This window comes from Centrocercus urophasianus, unplaced genomic scaffold (genome assembly GCF_019232065.1).
Source record: "Centrocercus urophasianus isolate 14NV4802_14NV808 unplaced genomic scaffold, USGS_Curo_1.0 seq_26, whole genome shotgun sequence".
NCBI lineage: Eukaryota > Metazoa > Chordata > Aves > Galliformes > Phasianidae > Centrocercus > Centrocercus urophasianus.
Window position 1 is genome coordinate 12,189,762 of NW_024884822.1, and position 20,942 is coordinate 12,210,703.

Below are 20,942 nucleotides of genomic sequence, written 5' to 3' on the forward strand. Positions count from 1 at the left end.
TGAAGCTGTTATCCATTCAGGTAGAGGGTCTGGTACCGAACCACAGCATTTTAAAAGTAAAAAGCAACCCTGTAAACACAGTCCTTAAACCTACTGATACCCTCAAAAAGCTGCAGCTGTGCTAATACAAACAGCAGCACTCAGAAAACCCTCTCACATCACAAAGTGCATAAGTTTCCCCATCAGGAGTGCTTCCAAGCAACGCCTGTGCAGAAATAGGGGTGCTGGGGTTGTGGTGCCTGCACAGAAATGGAGAAGCCCAACAGGACCAACCCTGGCCATGGTGCCCGTCCCACTCACACTAACACTACTTGACCTTGGCTGGCGGCAGTGCAACGCGTGGAACCCACCAAAAAAGTGAAATTCTTCCCTCTGTCTGATATAAAGTGACTTCCCCGGGCAAGGCTCCTTCCCTCAGTTATGATGAGGGCCGTCGCAGGTGGAGAAACCCACAGGTCCCGCCTGGCAGACGGTTGGTTGCCGGCCTCCCCCTATCTCCTGTGGCCTCTGTTCCGCCGCTTGGTGTGGTTGGCAACAGCGGCATCACGGCGGGAGCAGAAGTGCTTGGCCACCAGCTGCCGGCACTGCTCGCAGCGCACCGTGCAGCACCAGTGGAACTTGCAGTTGCAGCTGCTGACCACCTCTGTCCTCCTCTCCTCCACTTTGAGGCCGCACTCTGTGCAGAGCCGCCGGCAGCTCCTCCGCTCCCACTGCGAGAGGTTCCTGCCGGTCTGTAGGCACTCGCGGCCCTCGGTGCCGTGGTGGCCCAGGCTGGCGTTCTTCGTGCAGTAATCAGGGGAGTCCTCCAGGAAAACGAGCTCCGTGGAGTGGACGTGGTGGAAGGTCTCGGCAGTGGCCCCGCGGCTGTCAGCGCTGTTGCCGGCTCTCATCCGCCTCTTGTCCATCTCCAGCTTATGGGCTTGGTCGTATTTCATCTTCAGGTAGTTGCCGATCTCCCGAAAGTCGGCGAGCTGGAGCCAGCATGTCTGGATGCTGCAACTGCCTGACACGCCGTGGCACTTGCAGGCTCGCTTCATCGTGGCTTTCACAGCCTGCGAGGAAAAGGGGCAGAAGCTGGAAGCAGCAGGTCATCGCCTTTCAAATCTCAATATATGGCACTTCTACTGCGGCGAGGAATGGGTCAAACGTGACTTGTGCCACAGGATTTCAGGTCCTTCCAAGACACAAACTGATGCTTTTATCTCAGCTCTAGACAAACATCTGTCCTCATCACTAATTAAAAGATGGAGATAACGAGCAGGCACAAACTGTTGCCCCCAGCCCTTCTCTGGCCAGGGTAGAGGCAGGGTCATACCCTCCTGGCACGTCCCAGTCTGCGACTCATCTTGCTCATTGGCACATCAACCCATCACCTCGCACAGATCTCCTTCAGAATGTGTGAAATGCACTGGAGTAACAACAGAGAGCCTGTGTGCATCTCCTCCAGGCCGAGCACTTCACGGCTATTATCTACTCATCTCCCTCAGGTATTTATAAGGTCCCAATCACTGGTATCTATGTGAGATTACGCCTCGACACACCCTATGAGATAGGTATGCTAAGTGCTGCTGTCCTTGTTTTTACAGACAAGGTCTGGCCTGAGCCACTGTGCCTCTGTGGGCTGGGTACCGAGCTCATCCTCACAGCCAGCTTCCCTGCTGAGCAGCTTGCAAAAACCCACTGCAGGAATGTGGGCTGGTACTTGTGTTTTGGATGTGAGCAAGAAACTGGTGCATTTCTGAATAAATGACATTAGTAGTTAACTGTGCTGCACGCAGCTGCTGGAGGCGGAAATGGATCTTACTGCAGCTCCTGTTCAGGCTTAGGGTCAGATTCTGGCCATGTTTTTTTTTTCCCCAACAAATATTACCAGGCCTAGATTGTCACAGGCTACTGGAGAAGGGGACCAGAACAGTTTACTAGGCTGTCTGACGTTGTTTCTGACGTACATTATTATTATTATATTTGTATTACTACAATTACTATTATATTTTTGAATATTTGACTTACGAGTCTTCCAACTTCGTTGTTGTGCAGGTTGATCAGGGCACGGGTATCATGTCCCGTTTCCAAAGCATCCACAAAGAGCTTGGAAATCCTCTCCCCAAACTCCACGTTGTCGCTGCAGCCTCCCCAGACCCAGCCTCGGCCACCTGCAAGGCAAACAAGACGGTAAGAACAGAAGTGCCCCACTGGGCTGAGTTCTGCCACAGGACTTGCAGTGCAGTGGGGCTGGGGTGATGGCAGCCCATCTCACTGCTGGTCGGTCACAGCAGGATGCATGTCAGCATCTTACCTACACGCCCGTTCCTGGAGTCATCACAGCCACAGCTCTCAAAGTCCCCCATGCTGCAGTTCCTGGTCAAGGTGTACATAACACCAGCAGAGCTGATGGCATGCACAAAGGATGTCTCTCTGGTAGCTGAGGGAGAAGGGAGAAAAGCTGTCACACAAACATATACACCAGTCCTTGTTTATTGGGAAGGAAGCTCTCTTGTGAAGCCATCACCATTCTGAAGGAGCAAGAAGAGAATAACAAAAGAGTCTGTGCAAAAGGTAAGATGCTACAGAAATTAAATGCTCCTGCCTGGAGTAGCTTCAGGCTTCAGCATCAAGAGCCTCAGCAGCTTGGCACAATGTTCTGCAAGCATCCCTGTATGGGACAGAGGTTCTTAGCAACAGTGGGATAGTACAGTCAGCAGTCAGATCTGTACTAACAGCAGTCTGGATCCATGCTCCTGTTTTAGTTTCTTTTTAGGCTTTCCTAACAGAGCCAGCGTGCCCCTGGCAGCCTGATTGAGTAGTTGACAGCCTGGTTTGTGGTAGGGGGTTGGAGCCCCATGATCTTTAAGGTCCCTACCAACCTCAGCCATTCCACAATTCTATTAAATAGAATTTCACTCTGGTGAAACAATGGCTGGCTGAAGTAGATAGCAGTCAAATATACCCACAACTTTCCCTTGAAGGCAGTTTCCTAGAGCACGTCCTCGGTTTCTCCCTTCCCCACTCTTTCCCATTGCCAGCTCAGTGCCCAGAGCAGCGCTTGCTGTGATGCTGCACAGACCAGTGCCGCAGGCAGGGCTGAGCTCTGGCTTAGAGAGGATGCATACCCAGAACGAACCTGGGACTACAGGAGAAACACTAGCTATGTTTCTTAGGAAGATGAATGCAGACAGAAAAAAGCAAGCATAAGTTTTAGGGGTCAGAAAACCGTCCTCATCACCAGGTTGTTCATTTCAAGGCACTCACCACTGCGCAGGCGGTTGTGGGTGGAGAGCTGCAGGGCGCTCTCGGGGCAGTTCCAACGCTCCCATCCAAACTGAAACTTGCACTCCTCCATCCCACTCTGTGCGCCCGCCGCCACGCTGCTGGAGTACGTCAGGTATGCCTGCATGGAGAGCAGCGTCAGGGCCTTGTCTCTTAGCATTTATTTGTGACAACAGACATACACGGGCTGCAGGTCCTTTGCCTCAACAGGACTCGGAGCTGGTATGCTCTGGGAAATCTGGTTCCTTAGAAAAGCAGTATTTCCCATTTGCAAAACAAAATCGCTCTGCTTAAATTATTGATGGTGCCTGTGTTAATTACCTTAGGTCCTGTCATCAGAAAGTTATTCACCGACCTGAAACAAAGAAAGGAAAATGAGCCGCGCCATTTAACACAGGCTCAAGAGCATCCCCCCACACAGCCTGAAACCTACCACGCTGCTGCATTGAGAACAGCCCCAGAGATGCCCACGATGGAGAGGAGGAGGAAGGTGCTGCCCCTCATGGCTGTCAGTGTGGGACCCGGCTCCCTCCGCTGATCCCGCAGGTCCCTGGCAAGGCTGCCTCGCCGCGTCCCAATGTATCTCCAGATATTCGGGTCCAGGAAAGCTGCAGGAACCTGCAACCCTGATATTTATAAGGTGAAGTTCTGAATAGTCAAAACCCCCCATTCATTTGCTACCCAATGACTTAATGTGGTAAAAAAGCTCCCTCACCAATGGGTGACAAGGAAACGCCTAATGTTGCACTTCAAAAGGCAGAGCGGTGTCACTGGGAGCTGTGATGATGTGAGGAAAGCAAACTTCCCTAACAATGGGCCACTTTTAACTCCACTCCACACCAGCTCCATCCCTTTCTCCCTCCCCAAGTGCACTTGCCTGCTCCCTTTCACACCCCACTCGCAAGCAGAGGCCGGGCCCCGAGCTCTGCGATAACAAACCCAAGAATTTCTACAGCGCCTTGCCAGCCTGCTCCCTGCCATGAGAGCTCTGTATCCTACACAGATCTACCAGCGACACACCTCCCAGGTCTTCTTGACACGACGAGGTTCATTTAATGGTGGTTTTTTCCCCCTCCTCGCCTCCTTATGATGAAAATTTCCGTATTTCCATCCTGATAATAGTGTGCACGTCGCGGCAGCGTTTGGAAATCTCTCCAATTCACGCGGCTGCAGCTTGGGAACGCTGTGTGAATCACTTATGTGGTTTGCTCCATGCTTCAAGGCTGTAATTAGGGGAACAGTTTTCCGGGGGTTGCGATTTCCCTGCAGTGAGGTCTGCCCTGGCTTCTGGCTGCTCCGTGCACGTGAGCGCTGCCTCGGCCCCTCCGCTTCAACCCCTTGTGCTTGGAAGGGAAAATCCTTATCAGAGGAAAACCAAAAGGCCTCTTCATAGTCACGGTCATTAAGGGCTGCGGGAGCTGTAATGGAGCAGCAGCAAGACTTTGTTCATGGAAACTTCTCGGGTGGTTTTCCTGTGGCTGAGCAGCCCCAGGCAGGCTGGCTCACCCTGCGCAGGGCTGTCCTTGTCCCGCTGCTCTCATTTCCCCATCAGGGTGCTGACATTTGGGCTCCTGCTGTTGCTGCAAGGTGATGTGCTGAGGGGCTGCAAAGTAGAGGTTTGGGCTGTATCAGGGGCAGGAGTAGACTGTGCCTCAAATGTGCCCACTGATCTGCATGGTGTGTGTGCGAGCACGGTGAGAGCCCAAATGGAGCTCCCGATCATGGGGAGTCCAGGAACACCCCCACCTCACTCCCCTTGCTGGGCAATAAGTGAGAGGAACATCCCCATCCAGCCCCTGCTGGAGGGAAACGGGAGTCAGCACCGCAAAGCCACCAACAACCGTTGGCAGTCAGAGGATTAAAAATGCAGATTGGTTCAAAATGCAAAATGCCTTCCAAGTGAGCACCATGCTGGTGAGCTGCTGCCAGCACGGCAAAACCCTCTGTGAGTCAGCACTGTAATCATTACCATCCCGAGCAGATCCTACTTGTTAGAGCTGTCAAAGGACAATTACTGGGAATGAAGTGTTTCCCATGTATCAGCAAGGTTCATTGATTGAAGCCTGTGCATATGACTTGGAAATCTGCTGTGCATTTTCTAGATGCACACATGTCATTTCAGGCTTTGCGTCTGTCTGTCCCTGGGGGCATATTGGCGGTTTTTTGGTTGGTTGGTTTTTTTGGGGTATTTTGTCTGGGAGAGCCTGCACAGCTGAACAATTTTGGCGTGTCTGTTATGTCAGCTCACACATGATCCTCCTATCTAATGCCAGAAAAATAACAGCTTCTCTGGGCGTGAAGCGTGGCTGCAAGCACTCATTGCAGTTGGCAGCATTGCACAGTTATTTGCCTGGGCTGTTAAAATACATCTTTCCCTATTAAAGCCACGGGATCTTAAAAGTCACTTGTAATGTTGTCACTTTTGCTAGCTGTCAGCAAATGGAGAGCTATGCACAGATGAGCCTCCCTGCTCTGGGGATTTGTCGGCCTGTTCAGACCCATGGGCTGGGATGCTGGTTTTGCTGGAGGACTTTCCCCACCACCCAGACATTATGGTTAAGCAGACTTTGCTCCTACTGTGTTGATAAATTTTGCACTTATAAAGTGCTTTGCTCAGTGCTCTTGCAGGAAGAAAGATTAAATGTAGCAGTCTCTGCTTTTTGATTGGGTAAACTGAGGTACAGAGGCTGATGTGCATAAAATCTCAAAGTAAATGGCAGAGCTGCATTGGCTGTAGTTATTCCAAAGCTGATTTCAGTGTTCTGCTCCCCAGGTTGTGGGGTAGTGCTGGCTCATCCATCACCATGGGAAAAGCCTGTGCTCACCGAGCCGTACAGCTCAGTTGCAGAATGCTGGAGGAGTTTTCCTTTGGCATTCCCATTCCTTAGAAACTCGTAGGGAAAGAAAAATCTGAAAGCAAAATTTCTCCTTTGTTTACCTGGTAGTGCAGAAAACGAATGGCCAGCAGTCCTCGAAGCCCCAAGCTGTGGGGTTGGTGGGACAAGCAGAGGCTCAGTGCTGCTGCAAACAGCTGAGCAGGGAATGCTGGTTGGGAATCGGTGCCCTGGATGTCGGCCAGAGCCCCTTGGCTTTACTGACCAACTAGTGATGCTTTGTTTCTTATTTTCTTGCTACGTGACCCAACAGGCAGTGCTTTTTGTGAGATGATGGGAGTCCTGAAATATTTTGCCCCATGAGACTCTAACTGTGTTTTTGCAACCCCGTGTACTCATGAAACCCTACTCACATCAGAATACGGCATTTAAAGGAAGGCAGACACGAGGCAAATCAGATCATACAAATGCTGCATGTAGAAGCCCATGCAAAGAGAGATGGATGGGCCGCGTTGGGGTCACGAGTGCAGGGAGCAGCAAGGGGAGCAAGCACTGCTGGCATGGAGAACAACAGATAAAGCACAGACAGCTCACTAAATTGCCCTGGGCAGGTGATACATTCAGACCCCTCGCGTCAAATCCTGCATTGCTGGCTCCATTACAATAAAATCCACCTGGGTAATTAGAGAGACACCCCCTTGTCAGCAGCGCCGGAAGCTGCTGCATTTTATTGTGCTCTCCCCAGGAAGCCACCCAAGCCCCCAAGGTGATGCCATACCCTTGGATTGCACAGTCTGCCACGGGAGTGTTTTGTTTTGCTCCAGAATGATCCATCATGAGCACTAAATAAGTGCCCTGAATGCTCAGCTCTTGTTTTTCAGTCTTCCCGACACCAGGTTTCCCATAGTGGGCAAAATAGGTTCATGTCTGCTTTGTCTGCTGCAGTTCTCAGCTGCAGGAGCAGCCTGCAGGACCCAAGCCCTCGTCCTGCCGGTGCTGGGGGGAATTTTGCCTGAATAACGAACATGTTTTGGTTAAGGAATGTTAATTGAAGATTGGGTGAAACTGAAATTAGATTCTGTGCCACACCTACCCTGCAGGCTCAGTCCTCTTGATCCCTATGTTGGTACATAATTAGAAGTGGGCTCATGTTCACTGAACGAAGGCTTAAAAGCCCAGCAGTGCAGTTGGAGGGTACACTTTGTTGTGACCAAATGAGAAGCTCCTGTCTCCTGCCTCCATGCAGCAGCTCGTCTCTCTCAGTTGTAACAATGCAACCAGTTTTTTGTTTTTAATCCTGATTCCCAGCATAGCACTGTGTGGTGGGGCAAGCAGTGAACTTCATCAGGGAAGCCCAGAATGAGCAACTCCAATGTAAGAGGCTCTGCTATTGAAGGAGATGCCTCCTGGAATATACTACAGGACCATCAGATCTTTAAAGAACCACAGGAGGTGTGAGGTTGCACAGTTTGGGCTTCGAAATGGAGACTTCAGCTCAGGAGCAAGCTGGGATGTTGCTTCTGGCAAGAGCAAGGCTATTTCACTTGCAAGCAGATAAAGGGCATTTCTTCCCTGTCCTTCTCACCAGTTTTGCATCACATGTTTTAAATCTGTCCTTCCCCGCTACCTTCTCTCCCCATTGATTTCTCCACTCTGTTTCCATGACCTCACCCATTTCTAGACCCCCAAGGCAGATGTTCCCCACTCAGCATGGGGGCTATAGGCAGACTGCAGTCTGGTAAGAGCCCTGCTGTGCCACCCCGTGTGTGTGCACAGAAATCCCATTCTCGTGGCCTCAGATCTCCCTATAGCAGACCAAAGCTGCTCCTCACTCAGCATCTCCCCCTGGGAAGGGCTGTTGAGGTCTGTCTGCCCATCCTCCCAAGAGCTGGATGGGTAAATCCCCATGGCTACTCTGCGCTTCTTTCTCTGCAGCATCCTAAGAGGAGATAAAGATACTTTTGGGCAACCAGCTTAGTCCTTCTGCTTGAGGTGCTATGAAGAGCAGAGCAGGATAAGACACCCGTTTCCAGCCTTTAGTTTGCCATGCCTCAGCGCTGTGACTTGATGGGCCTCACCTCATCTGCTCCTCCAGGTGTGTCCTTCAAAGCCCACGGGGCTGTTTACGCATCAGCACGATAAAGCAGTGCCAGAAGTTTTGTTTTCCTCTCCCTCGTTAGAGGAAGTGTCATGCAAAGCAGTGTTAGTGCAGCACATAGGTTACTCCACGGGTATGTGGGTATCTCCCATTCCGCAAATGCAGCACCTCAGCAGATAAACTCCTGTCCAGGAAGAGATCAGGCCCCTGATATGAAGGAAAATTATCGCCTCCTTCTTCATCATTCCCATTCAAACTGGAGCTAAATTAACTGATGAATAGCGCCGCTTGTGTGGTGCTCCACGGCTCTGCACACCACCAGTCTCTACATGTCCCTTAGTGGCTGTGGCTCTGCCTCCCCTCCTGCCCTGACCCACTTTGTGTCCTGGGGAAACCCTGAGCCCACATACCCATGCTGTGGAGCTGGAGGTGCGCGGCTGTGCAGGGCAGCCGGTGGTGGCTCTGGCAGCAAATGGGGGCAGATTTCAGTATCATGGAAGTGATGATTTGAGCCGTGAATATTTTCACGGGCAGAGGAGCACACAAAACTGCAATGTCTTTCTGGGGAAATTGGGGTGGAAAGAAACACTAAGAGTTCTGAGTCTTGCTGGGAAGAGCCCAGCGAGAAGAGAGCTTTGTTTCTGGTCCTGCATTCCCAGAAGCACTGACAGCATGTTCATTAGAGGCTTCAATCAGCCTGCAGGTGAAGCTAGTGCCGTGCGTTTATTACTAGATGAGGTGGGAAGAGATGTTCCCAGTGTCACCTGAGGCAACGACTCGGGGCAGGCTCTCTGGCCTCACTAAAGCAGCCTTAAGCCTTTACAGGTTCGAAGCTGCACAAAGGCTCCTCATCATCCCCTCAGACACCGTTAGGGCCCTCTGCGGGCTGAGGTCTCCCAGGGCCGCCCTCCGAGCGCACGGAGCGCCGGGCCCGGATCCGTCCGGGCGGTGCCGGGGCTCCCCCTGGGGGCGGCCCGCTGTGTGCAGCCGGCAGGGCGGGCGGCAGCGGGCGCTGAACTCGGAGCTCGGCGAGCGGCCTTTCCCACAGGTCGGCCCCGGGGCACGCTCTGCAGCAGAGACCGAAGTCGTAGACGGGTGTTGCCGCTCTGTGTGCTCACCCCGTGTTACAAACAACCGCCCTGCTGTCCGAGCGTGGCTCTGGGGTTCAGATTTTTCGGCTCATTCTGCACACCGAGGGCTATTTTAGGTTAAGCTCTTCTGTTTCCTTCCTGCTTGTGCACCACTGACATAAAATGGCGACTGCGGCTTTCCCTGCACTGGACCATAGCATCTCCCCCTGGACTGATGCTGCCGAAGCTTTCCTGGGCACGTGTGCACACATGGAAGAATGGCAGCTGCTACCAAAGCTGCTCCATGCCTCCATCCCACAACGCCTGTCCTCGCCATGCGCCTCTGCCTGCTGAGGGCTGTGCAGGTGGGAGCTGAGGGCTGGGGTTGCCTGGCTGGTGCTGCGATAGGAGGCTGCACAGGGCGCAGGGAAAGCAGGAGGAGCGGAATGCAGGCTGTGCTGTGGCAGAGCTGCGGCAGCAGTCGGAGCTGTGGTGGATCCTTCTCCCTGCACTGGACTCCCCAGAGCAATGCTGCTGCCCCAGGGCACCCAGGGGGGTTCATGTGTACCTGTTTTCTTATTGCTAAACCAAATACATGATATGGGGCCCATCTTGTGTTTCTTTAACTCTTGGAGGTGACCTCTCCAGTGCTAGCAAGGCAGGAGGGCTGGCCACACAACCTTTGCTGGCTCCCAGTCAGGGACACAGCAACAGAGAAACCCAATTCTTTCCACTGAGGAGGAGAATTGTTTCCAGCACCATGAGAAAACAAAGCAGACCAAGAGGGATTATTTTCCCCAAACAAAATGCTGTTTGAAAACACCCACTTGGAGTCACACATCCCTCATTCCCGCCCTGCTTGCTGCAACTTTGCCAAATGCAAATATTTTCACAGCATCAGCCTCTGAATTGGTGCAGTTGGCTTCAGATGCCTGAGATGGCTGGTTTGCTCTGAAATCCTCTTTCATTCTGTTTGGTGCCTGCTGCTGGACCCCATCCACACACACTTCTCCATCAACTGAATGAATTGTGGAGGGCCTTGCAGAAAACATGCAGCATCAGAACATTTGCAGTTTATCACAGGAGCTTTCAAGAGTTGTTGTCAGCACGATATGCAAGATGTGCACAAACCATCCCCAGCAACTGCTCCTTCCTGAATGGTCTGTCCTGAAATGACAGAGGTGTGTGGAGATGCCTGGCCTGGCGCAGAGCTGCAGTGGGAGGCAAAGCTCAGCCCGCTGCCAGCTTGAGAGGCATGGCGTTGGATCAGGATAACACAGCTGCACAAGAACTCCTGCTCCTCCGTACTCAGTGCTGGGTGCAGGACGTGCAGCACACTGTGGGACTGTGGCTGCCTGTGCCTGGCTGAGGGAAGGCAGCAGCTCTGCTCCCTCCCTGCTGCAGAGGAGGTCCAGGTTGGCACTGCCAGGTCAGTGCTTTTTAGGGGCCATTGTTTTCATCCCATGGTTTTGGGAAGACAATGAGTGAGCTGGACAGGGGCAGGAGAGCTGCCCGTGCTGCTTCTGACTTGGGTTTTGGCCACACTGGGCACCTCCTCAGCTGTGCTTTCAGCTCCCTTCCATCTTTCTTCCCATGCAGCTGCAGTTCAGACCCTGCTGACATTGTGACACTGAGCTCACTCCCTTACACATTCCGTGCTTTCCTCTCCCCTCTTCCTCAAGTAGCAGGAGAGGTCTCTGTCAGGTCAGGAGCCCATAGATTTAGCAGAAGCACAATGGAATATTTCCCCAAAGCTCCTGCTCCTCGAGCCTGGTGCAAGCATTATGCTGTCAGACACCTCAGCCACCACATTAAAAATAATTTTTGGGGAAAAAAAGTGTATTTTGGAACTGGAGTCACCAGGATTCCCCTATGGTTTGTAGGTGAGCTTAAACTGGAACTCAACAAGTTCAGGGTTTGTCCTCCCTGCCTTTCCCTGTTATCAAACACCTGCCTAACGAGCCTTGTTTGATCAAGTATGTTCTGTATAATAACAAGAGGAATGCAGATCTCCTCTGCTCAGCCAGGGCTCACTGTGGCTGTGCAAATCAACTAGCAGTGACTCACAAGGGGACAAGGCTGGCTCTATGGCAATGCCAAGAATGCTGGTGTTTGTCTGTATATGATTCTTTTTTTTTCTGTGATGGGATTAGCACCGAAGGTGTTTTTTCCTTTGGAAGATCCCTAAGGTACTGTCTCATTATGTAAAGCATCCGAACAGCAAAGGCCTGTTGCTCTTCAGCTAATTAGCCTCAACCCCACCTGGAGGTGGGCAAGATTTGTGGAAGAGGTGGCTCAGGTCAGCCCTGCCTGCAGAAAGCTGGAGAAAGTCTGGGTACTAAGAGTGGATGCTATCAGTGAGCCTAGCTATAGATGGGGGTTCAGAGCAGTTTAAGATGTTTCCTAGGGGCACCTGAGGTGCTCAGTGTGGTTGGCAGGACACACTTCCCCAGCAGAGGGGCTGGAATGATCAGCATTCACTCTGCCTTGGTCTTGGCCGCAGGTAATCAGCAACTTCCTGGTCTGCGCCCTCAGCCTGCCCTGCAGATAAAGGCTGTAATTCTGTTTGACTGTGATAACAGAGAGCCAGACCTGGCTCTCCTCTTTTTGAATCTTAGTCTCCTGGTGCAGTGACTTCACACTGCAACAGGGGAGGACACTTCTCAACTTGGGGTCCTGTGACTGCGTGCCTTCAACTTCAAGTCTCTCTGAGCTGCTGATGGTGGAAGAAGCAGCCTCCAAATATGCCAGCCTGCAGTGTCTGTGCTGGGTGAGCTGTGGCCTGGATCCTTGCAGAGCCTTTTGTGGTGTGCAGCTGCTGTGAGCTCTGCTGTAACTTGGAAAGCTTTGCAGCCCAGGGCTGGGGAACTGGGCTGATGCTGTTCTTGGCTCCAAAGCCTTCCTAGATGGGTAAGTCACACAAATAAAAGTGCTAAGACTTTGAGTGTAGTGTACTGGGCACTAAGGACAAGTAGCTCAGCTGGGAAGAGGTCTCATGGGAGCAGTGTGAGCCTGGAGCAGCAACAGCTGGGACAAACCTGGTGCCTCTGGTGCTGTGGGCTGCTTTGGCCTTTTGCCTCTGTCCTCAGAGCAGCACTGCTAATCCTTGGCTTCTGGGCAAGCAAAGAGAAGAATATCTCTATTGTTTTCTTGCTTTGGCCAGACCTTGTTTCCCTTCCTGCTGCCTGAGAGCACAGCACAGACTTTGGGATCTGGGGGGTGTGGGTGCTTCCCATCGGCTCCACTGCACGCAGAGTTTTGGGTGATTTATCACATATTGTGCTGAGCAAGTTGGCAGATGCTCTGAGCTGGCAGGGAACAAGGGAGATTGTCATGTGGAGCAGAATGCTGTCTTCTGGCACAAGAAAATGAAGCAAGTTTAGTCTTCAGGCTCACATGCTGAGTGTGGTTGTGGTGCGTGCTGGTTGCCAAAACTGTTGCGCAGAAAAGCAGCGGTTAATCTGTCTGAATGCTCTTAGCAGTGCGGGCTGCCAGCAGGGGCTGTTCTCTCCGTACCAGTTCTAAATGCTGTCTCCACCACCGGGCTGCCATCACAACAGATATTTGGCCAAGGCCAAGCTCCCAGCCCCTGGGTGGAAGCATACCACCCTCCCCCTTGGGTAACACGGAGGTGAATGAAGCTCTGAAGTTACCAGCCCTGCACATAATGTGTTTCCCTTGGTCTCTTGGTCACCATTTACCTTTGTTGCTAGGGAATGTTGCCCATTTTGTGGCTATGCTCTTTAATTTATTTACAGATCTTGTGATTCACTTTCAGTGTCAGCTGTCAAACAACTCCTGTGTAGTGAGAGCCTTCCGTGTCAACCATTCGTTCCCGTTCCCTGGAGCCTGTAGGCCAGCTGCACTTCCCTCAGCCATAAACGCAGTGTCCCTGCGGAGTGGATACACACTTAGTTATCCCCTTTCCTTGTGCAGGTAGGACCAGGCTGCAGCCCTGGTGGCAGCAGTGTATCTACTCAAATTAATCATGTATCCCCCTGATATGACTGCAACTAATTCCAGAGCTAACACAATAGCACATAACTGAGAACAGAGTGAGACCGGAGCAGACTTCTGTTGAGCTCTACCCAGCCCAGAGGGGGTGTTTCTGCAGCATTAGTATTGAAGACTTAAGGATACCTTGTCTGCTCTGAGGGTTTGTTGCATGCCTGTTTGCTGCCAAAGGTGTCTCACATCCCAGAAAATCAATGCAGTAATAATTTTACAATGAATTTCTTTTCTTTATTGCCCAGAGACCTTCCAGCATTCCCATGTTGCTTGGTATCAGGTGGGCAAAGGGCTGTACCAAGGCTGATTGGATCTTGATAGGCTAACAAGGGCAGAACACCAGTGAGAGAGCTGCAGCCATTCCCACCTGAGCTCCTGATAGGAGTCCTTCCTCAACCCAGCCATCAGCTTGTCTTGGAGACCTCCAACCTGCTGTTCTATAGGACTGAAGCAAGCTAACGCGTTCCCATCTTATTCACACCCTTCTCCAAAGGTATGACCTGTTAGAATGTAAGGTTTGCTCCCTGGAGCTCCCCTGAAATGCCCTCTTGCATTTGGTGTGGTCAGATGAAGGCAGATGCCATCAGCACATCCCCTGTGCAGGCGGAGCAGAGCTGCTGCCCACAGTCACAGCTACCTTTGTTGTTGGATTTACACAGCAACTCCTATTTGTAAAGTCTCAAACACAGCTGGATGGAAGAAACTTCTTCATTGTGAGGTTTAGGAAAACATTTTTATGCAGTTGGTGGTTGTTTTTTTTTTTGTTTGTTTTTTTGTTTTTTTTCAAGTGATGGGTGTGGTACAGAACTTTGAATTCCCATTTTAAGAATACAGAGCAACAAATACAAAACAAACTTCTTCCTGGGAACATGAAAGGAGTGTTTGCTAAATGAAATAAATGAAATGGATAATGAGCACTGAGGGGAAGGTGGAAGGGAGGGGAAACAAAACAGAACAAAACCCAGTGCAGAAGCCCAAACCCCTCCGGAGAAGCAGCAGTCACATCATCTCTCTGACGCTCAGGATGCGTTCTCACTTTGCTTTTCTTGTTCGATAGCTGCCAGAAAAATGCAGAGAACAAAACCAATGTCAATCAGCACTGCAAGGGTTGGGGGCAAAACAGGTCTCTGTGCTGAGTGGTGGCAAATCCCCACTGGATTTGACCGCCCCAAAATTCTGACGTATTCCTTTGTCTGCCTTGCTACCGAGGTCCACTTTGTGATGTTGCATCTTCCTCTTGTAGGACAGACAGAACATCAGCAGGGACAACAAACTGGGGCAGAATGGGTTTCCTGTTGGGGGAGCAGTGTGTCCCCGTGGCTGCCAGCACTGACAGACCCCAAGTAGAAACCATCTGATACAATATTAATTTAATGGTGCCCTTTGTGGCTAGTGGTGCTCTTCGGAGAGAGCCTGCTCCCAAAGCCAGGCCCAAGAGCAGGGAAGTGCCATTTTCACACCAAAACTGAATGGGAAATGCAGACAGCATCTGATACAGCACAGGCATTGGGGAAGGCAAAAGCCTGGGACTGCAACCCTGTGCTCAGGGAGGTTTCCTGTTAGAGACAGGCAATGATGGGCTTCTGCTGCTGCTTTATTCCCACAGCTCTGATGTGCCAAACCAGGGTCAGGCCCCTCCTGGGACACTGCCTCCCCTTCTGAGCATCTGTGCAGGTATGTCCCTTTATCCCATTATCTTTGCTTTTAGCAGGGTATGTTACCATCAGATTACTTCCACACAGAAAGCACAATTGGGTTTAGCTGCTCCTACCTTTGGAAACTCTACATTTAGCACAACTCTTAGTATTGTCCCCCTTTAAATCAGGGATGAGTTTGGTCGCTATTCATTCTGCACGTTAGCTGCAATACGGGCTGATGTTTCTGCTGCTCTCGGTTCAAAGAGCCCCACAAGCACTTACTTTCTTTGGTGGGCAATGGATTTTTCTCTCTTGTTTCTGTCTTCTTCAGCTTGGTCTTATCAAACGTTTCAATTTCTGCGAAATCTGGTTTGTCAGACATGGTGGGTCCTGACAAAGAGAGGGAAAGCACACCCGGCTCTGTTAGCTCGTGCTGTGCCATCTGCAAGGCAAAGCCTGCTGCAAAAGTGAAGAAATGCAGTAAAAATATTCATTCAAAACCAAACACAGATCTCACGCCTCAATCTGGGACCGCTCCCCAAAGCTTGGTGCTCTCAGAGCAGAAGAGGAAAGGCATGAGTAGAATTTAATATAGATTTCTCAACATCAGTTTCTAAAAGTCACATTTGGAACACAGAAAGAAAACTAAATACAGACAATGCATTCAGAGAATAACCCACAGCACCTCCTGACCTGAACTGCTACTTTGAGGAATGCTGATACCCAGAAATTCTGCAGTAAGCCACGAATCCGACATGCACAAATAGTTTCAATAACGGTTTTGTTTTCATTAATAGGCTTTTTCTATAATTCTGAGTACACTGCCCTAAGTCAGTCCCACAGCGGGGGGGATTAGCTGCTGTGTGCATTTGTGCCCGACAGTAGGAGGGCTGCTTCGCAGGGTCCTTTGTTTGCTCTCGCACTCAATATTTGAGTCGGTGCGTTCGATTGGACCCCATATAGCAGATACTCACAAAGCACACCAGCATTAAATGCTGCACTGGCAAACCATCCCTCATCCAGTTCCCATTTTTAATAGGAATTCAAGCTAAAATCCATCCCATGCATTGTTCTGCTGAGCTCAGCACAGGTTCTAGCAAGGATGATCGGCCTGCGGGTGCTGGCAGGCGGATGCCTTTTCCTTCCTTAAGACAACCTGATTCTATTCCTATCTGCTCTGAGACAACAGAAGTAAATATTCACAGGGAAAAAAAACAAAAAAACAACAAACCATCAAAAAAAGCCAAAGCAAAGCTACTGAAAGCACATGGCATTACCGTCTGGCTGCTTTCTCCTCAGCTGCTCGGTGACCGTCTGAGGCAGCGCGTGTTTAAAAAGGTCACGTTAATCCCTCCTCTCCTCCCACCCCCGATCCCATCGCCATTAATATTGATTAGTTCTGTGCTGGGATTGCTCAGCATTTAGGGAAAGGACAGATTGCCTCTGCAGAAAATGCACGAGAGGGGGAAATGGAGAAACCAACACAGAAAACAGCCAAAATATATCTTGATTTTTTTCTCTCTTCCTTTTCCAAGATGATGGTGTTTGAATTTCCTGCCCTTCTGTAATGCCGAGGTTTGGAGTTCACCTAAGGGCTGGTGCTAGGTTGTGGGTGATGAGTTCAGGGGGATACCCTACCCCTGGAGATGGCTCTGTGCACAGTGATGGTGGCACAGCTGCCACCCGAGGCTCATCCATCAGCTAGTGGCCAGGCGTGTGTCCTGGAAGGAGGAACAAAGAATCTCCCCTTTGTTCTCAGGTTTGGCAGCTACAAATCCTCGTGGAGGTGCCTCCCACTGCAAGGCAGTCCCTGGGAAGCAGCCACCTTCCTGCTGGGCTTTGTGAGAAGCTGTGTTTGCACGTCCTGCTGACAGAAGGAAATCATGCTTTGGGTGCTGAGTGATGTGATTTTAAAAACCCTTTGTAATGGCTAGGAGCCCTTGGTTGTGTTTTGCTGGGACACTTTGTGGGAAACTGAACAAGGTGGCCATCCTTAGCCACGTACCGGGGCTGCCTTTCCCAGGTGTCCAACCTGGGATAGCATGAATAGTTTGCTGGAGTTCCAGCGAACTAAGGGAGCTGAGATGAGCTCCAAGAGCCACTGGGCAGCTGTGAGATCTTTGGGCAGACAAATGTAGTTGATGGAGAGATCCTGGAAGGTGATGTGGGACTTTCCGAAGGCATAAGTAGAGCGCTTTGGGATCTGATCTGTGTGCACTGTGAACACGACTGAAGGACCTCTTCCTCCAACGTGTACTTAAAATAAGGAACGAGGTGAAGGAGAGCAGAGCACCTTCACGTGAGAACATCTGCACAGCACTGCTCAGCTTGAACTCCACAGGAATGGTCTGGGTCCCGCTGAGCTCAGCACCATGCAAACCTGTCTGTGCTGTTGCTGCACCTAAAGGGCTGCGGGCAGCAATGTGGCCGTGCTCATTATGATCAAAGTTCTGCTAAGTGGTGCAGCCTGGCTCAGTCGTCTCTGTGTCTGCACTGTCCACAGTTTGGGGATGCAGTGCTCATCTCTGGCTCAAGAGGTGTTGGCGAGATGCCGAGCTGCACGGTGATGAGGTGGGAAGCTGCAGGAAGAAGGGGCTTCTTTCTCTTGGGTGCAACACTGAGAATCAGGTTGCATCTATTTGTATGTGGGACCAAGAGGGACAAAGCATCCGAACACGTCGGGGAACAGACGTTGTGCAGATCGGAGTCTGTAGCTGAGCCAATAAGCTGACACAACTGTCTCGAAATAACACACCCACTCAAATTGAACAGTGATTTCATTTGCAAAACGTTGTGGTATTTTTGGTGGTAAAGGTAGGAGATTGATTTTTTTGAGGTCGAAATTGCTGGGCTGGGTTCTGCGAGCACCCCAGTTCCTTTTGGAATCAAACACCTTCCAGCAAGGTGGCAGGACAGCGTGTGCTGTAAGCTACACTTAGAGGGTTCTGTCCTTAGGGGAACAGAAAGGAGACTACAGCTTCACTGGAAGGATTTTCTCAGTTCCCTTTGTGCTGTTTGCTCTATCTTGCTGCCAAAGAAAATAACCGTGTTTGGGAACGCAGACAGGTTCCCAGGCTAAGAGACAATGAATCCTGGGGGTGTAGGGAAGGCAGTGATGTCTCTTTGGCAGAATGTCTCTTCTAATCCTGCATTGCTGGTGTGTAAACAATTGGTTCTTGTCCTCCAGTGTGTTTGATTGTTACCTGAGGTGTTCAGTTTTCCTCCTGTAGAATGTTGGGCCTTAAGGGTGGCTGCAGATGGGAGGAGAAGACAGGCTAGATGTGGACAGTCCTTCTGCTCTGGCTATATTTTCCAACCCCATGTTTTCCAAATAGCTCTGGAATTAGTCTATGCTAGGAGTCTTATTGCAGCAGAAGAAAAAAAAAACACGGAGAGAAAACATAAGGTAGCGGGAGTGGAAATTTCCTCTCTCCCTCTCTTTTTGACTTCCAAAATTTACTATGGGGGTGAATTTTTAAAGGTTTGGCCAGATGGAGATTTGTGCAACATAGCTTTCTGAAAAGCTGACCCAAAACCGTGTCTTCCAGCACTACATAATTGGCTTTGGTATTGCCTTCTCTAGCAAAATGTGGTGACATATGTGTGCATTATTAAAGGGAAAAGATTAATACAAAATGTCCATGCATGCGATTCTCTCCCAGAGAAAGGGTGGGGAAAGAAGCATGTGACACATTAGTCACAACAGTGTGCTATAGGGCAAATGGTGATGAATACTGCTCTAGAAATGCTAGGTCAGCATGATTTACACTATTTACTTCTTTTTTTTTTAATATATATCTATTTCTGTCTCTAGACATTAAGAACAGTAGCATCTCTCATATGCAGAGAGAAAGAGCAGGGCAGAGAAAGAAGTCATGGGTGAGCACTGGAAGTGTGCTCAGAGCACCTCTCTCAGTGCAGCTGACTGCTCTGGAATTCAGCAGCCTCTTGAATCCAACAATCCATTGTTGACCTCTTCACTCTTTTTACCTTAAACAAAAGGAGCACTGTTCTGATTGAACTGTGGCACTTCATCTGCAGCTGGACTACCAAACTGATAAGCCAGGCAATCAAAGAGAAGGTAATAAAATCCAGAGATCTACAAGTTCAGCATTTAGATTTTCATTTTTGTCCAGAGGAAAAACAGACAGCAGGTGAGTCTGCCATTTCCATCAGTGTTATGCTGTGTGCTGGGGGAGATATGATGGCATAATGCCCCGGCTTCAGGGACACACGGCTGTGGCTGAGGCTGTGAGGGATGCCTTCCACCAGTGCTGCAAAAGCCTTTCACTTCCAATAGACTGGGACCTCGGAGCTGAAGTATGCATTGTGTTTTGTGGAAAAGAAGATCAACTCTCACGTTTTTAAGCTGCCTAAGGAAGGAAAGCTACCGAAGCAGAGCAGCAGACAGCCTGCTATCTCTTCTAGCTCATCTCTGCAAGGAATTACCAGAATAAAAAGTTGTATTTCTACGTGAAGGGATTCATACATCGTCTTTTCCAAAAATCATTCTCCAATTTTATGAGCTGGTTTGTAAGCCATACACATAGAGAGTACAATTTGTGTTCAAGGCCAACAATTACCTAAGAAAGTGGTAATCAATAAGTTCCACATTTGTTATCAGTTGCATGCTCAAATGAGTGCTGCAGCATGCTACATAGACACTCTTTTTCTTCTCTAAGATGTAAAGGAGAAATATTAGGCTACTTTCCTTCTGCAGTGTCCAAAGCAAATAACCATTTTTTTCAGGATTTGACCACATTAAAGTGTTGCCAGTGGCTACTTTAAGGCTTGCTCCTTGCAAGTATATACCAAAAAAAATAAAAAAACCAACAGAAAACATCTGCAGTCTTATTAAGGATAAGTCTTCATAGCAGGGTTAATTTGGGCTCTGTACACTCAGTTTGTCACCTCTGCAGTTATTATACTTTGAATGTGAGTGACCACACCATGAAAAAACACAGGAGCAGCAGAGACTGATTGTGTTGGCAGTGGGCAGATTGTGCTAACCTGAACTGCAGCTCTTCTGCAGCTCAAAGGAAGAGCAGCACAGCTCAAGTGCAGATCCTCAAAGGTTTAAAGTACAGGAATTTAAAGGGGATGGGGACATTCAAGCTTTAATTCAAGTTAACTTTTGAGTGGAAGCTCGCGTTGGGGCATGAGTGTGTCAGCCTGCTGCCCAAACTGGTGAATAAAGAGAAAAGCAAATTGGAACTGAGAAATGAAAATGTGCAATAGTGTAATTTTCTCTTCTCTGATGCTTACACTGAATGATATTTCCCTTCAGATGAATACAAGCTTGCATAAAATTCAAATAACTCAGCTGTCTACAGATGGGGGTGGGAAGTAGAACAGAAGGAAGGAAATGGAACTGAGAAGACTGAATTAACCTTTCAATGTCTTGAATTTCAAGAAGGAAAGAATTCTCTCCTGTTAAGTCTGCAACCATGCAATTAAAATGTGAACAAGCCTCAATAGCCACATTTGCTCTATATTCTTAGATCTCTGCTTTAAAGACAGATTTTCCAAACACAAGGAAAAAAAAAATCCTTATGCTTTAATCACAAAACTCTGGTAGAAAACCAAGTAGGAATGTCTGACATTGATGTAGAACATGTGCCTTTGATACTGAACTCAGTTTAAAGCAAAAATCCTTATACACATGTCTTGTAATGGCAGACAGCCTTCAAAAAGATGAATGCATTTCTCTGTGCCGGAGTTTCCGTTTCCAGAAAACAGATTCTTTCACTTATTTACCTGAGCTTTATGAAATTTCTTTTGTTAACACAAGGTAAAGCTTTCAAAGATGGATCCTTCAGTGCCCTTTTGGGAGCCACGAGTCAAAAGAACTGTGTATGTGCTGCTTGGAGAGAGAGCTTCAGTGGAGCTGTGGGGCTCCAGCTCACCAGAGCCTTGTGCTGGTGCTGTAGAGGAAAACTTAGGAAAGCTTTCAATGCTGGAAAAGGGGAACAAAGTAAAGACTCCTTTTGGAGACATCACTGTCTCTGGAAGGAACATACAGGAAAGG

At 49.7% G+C, this 20,942-nt stretch overlaps 2 protein-coding genes and 1 long non-coding RNA gene across 4 annotated transcripts; 1 reads left to right on the forward strand and 2 right to left on the reverse strand.

Moving 5' to 3' along the window:
* Positions 1–491: 491 nt before the first annotated feature.
* On the reverse strand, positions 492–3,771 carry WNT8A (Wnt family member 8A). The gene is made up of 6 exons (XM_042826518.1): positions 3,701–3,771; positions 3,589–3,622; positions 3,250–3,388; positions 2,297–2,422; positions 2,011–2,153; positions 492–1,052 (listed from the first exon to the last, which is right to left on the reverse strand). The coding sequence occupies exons 1-6, from the start codon at positions 3,769–3,771 to the stop codon at positions 492–494; spliced, it is 1,074 nt and encodes a 357-aa protein (XP_042682452.1).
* Positions 3,772–11,916: 8,145 nt separating this feature from the next.
* LOC122164371 lies at positions 11,917–19,481 on the forward strand. The gene is made up of 5 exons (XR_006170213.1): positions 11,917–12,179; positions 13,048–13,205; positions 13,523–13,770; positions 14,884–14,951; positions 18,729–19,481. It is a non-coding gene; the product is annotated as an uncharacterized LOC122164371 (long non-coding RNA).
* LOC122164370 (thymosin beta-12-like) lies at positions 14,167–16,207 on the reverse strand. Of its 2 annotated transcripts, XM_042826358.1 has the most exons (3): positions 16,192–16,207; positions 15,197–15,304; positions 14,167–14,334 (listed from the first exon to the last, which is right to left on the reverse strand). In XM_042826358.1, exons 2-3 carry the CDS (start codon positions 15,294–15,296, stop codon positions 14,297–14,299), a joined length of 138 nt encoding a protein of 45 aa, XP_042682292.1. In that variant the 5' UTR covers positions 15,297–15,304; positions 16,192–16,207; the 3' UTR covers positions 14,167–14,296. The 2 variants fall into 2 exon arrangements, with proteins under 2 accessions (XP_042682292.1, XP_042682291.1); XM_042826357.1 differs by lacking the exon at positions 16,192–16,207 and having other exon boundaries at positions 15,197–15,367.
* Positions 19,482–20,942: the final 1,461 nt, after the last annotated feature.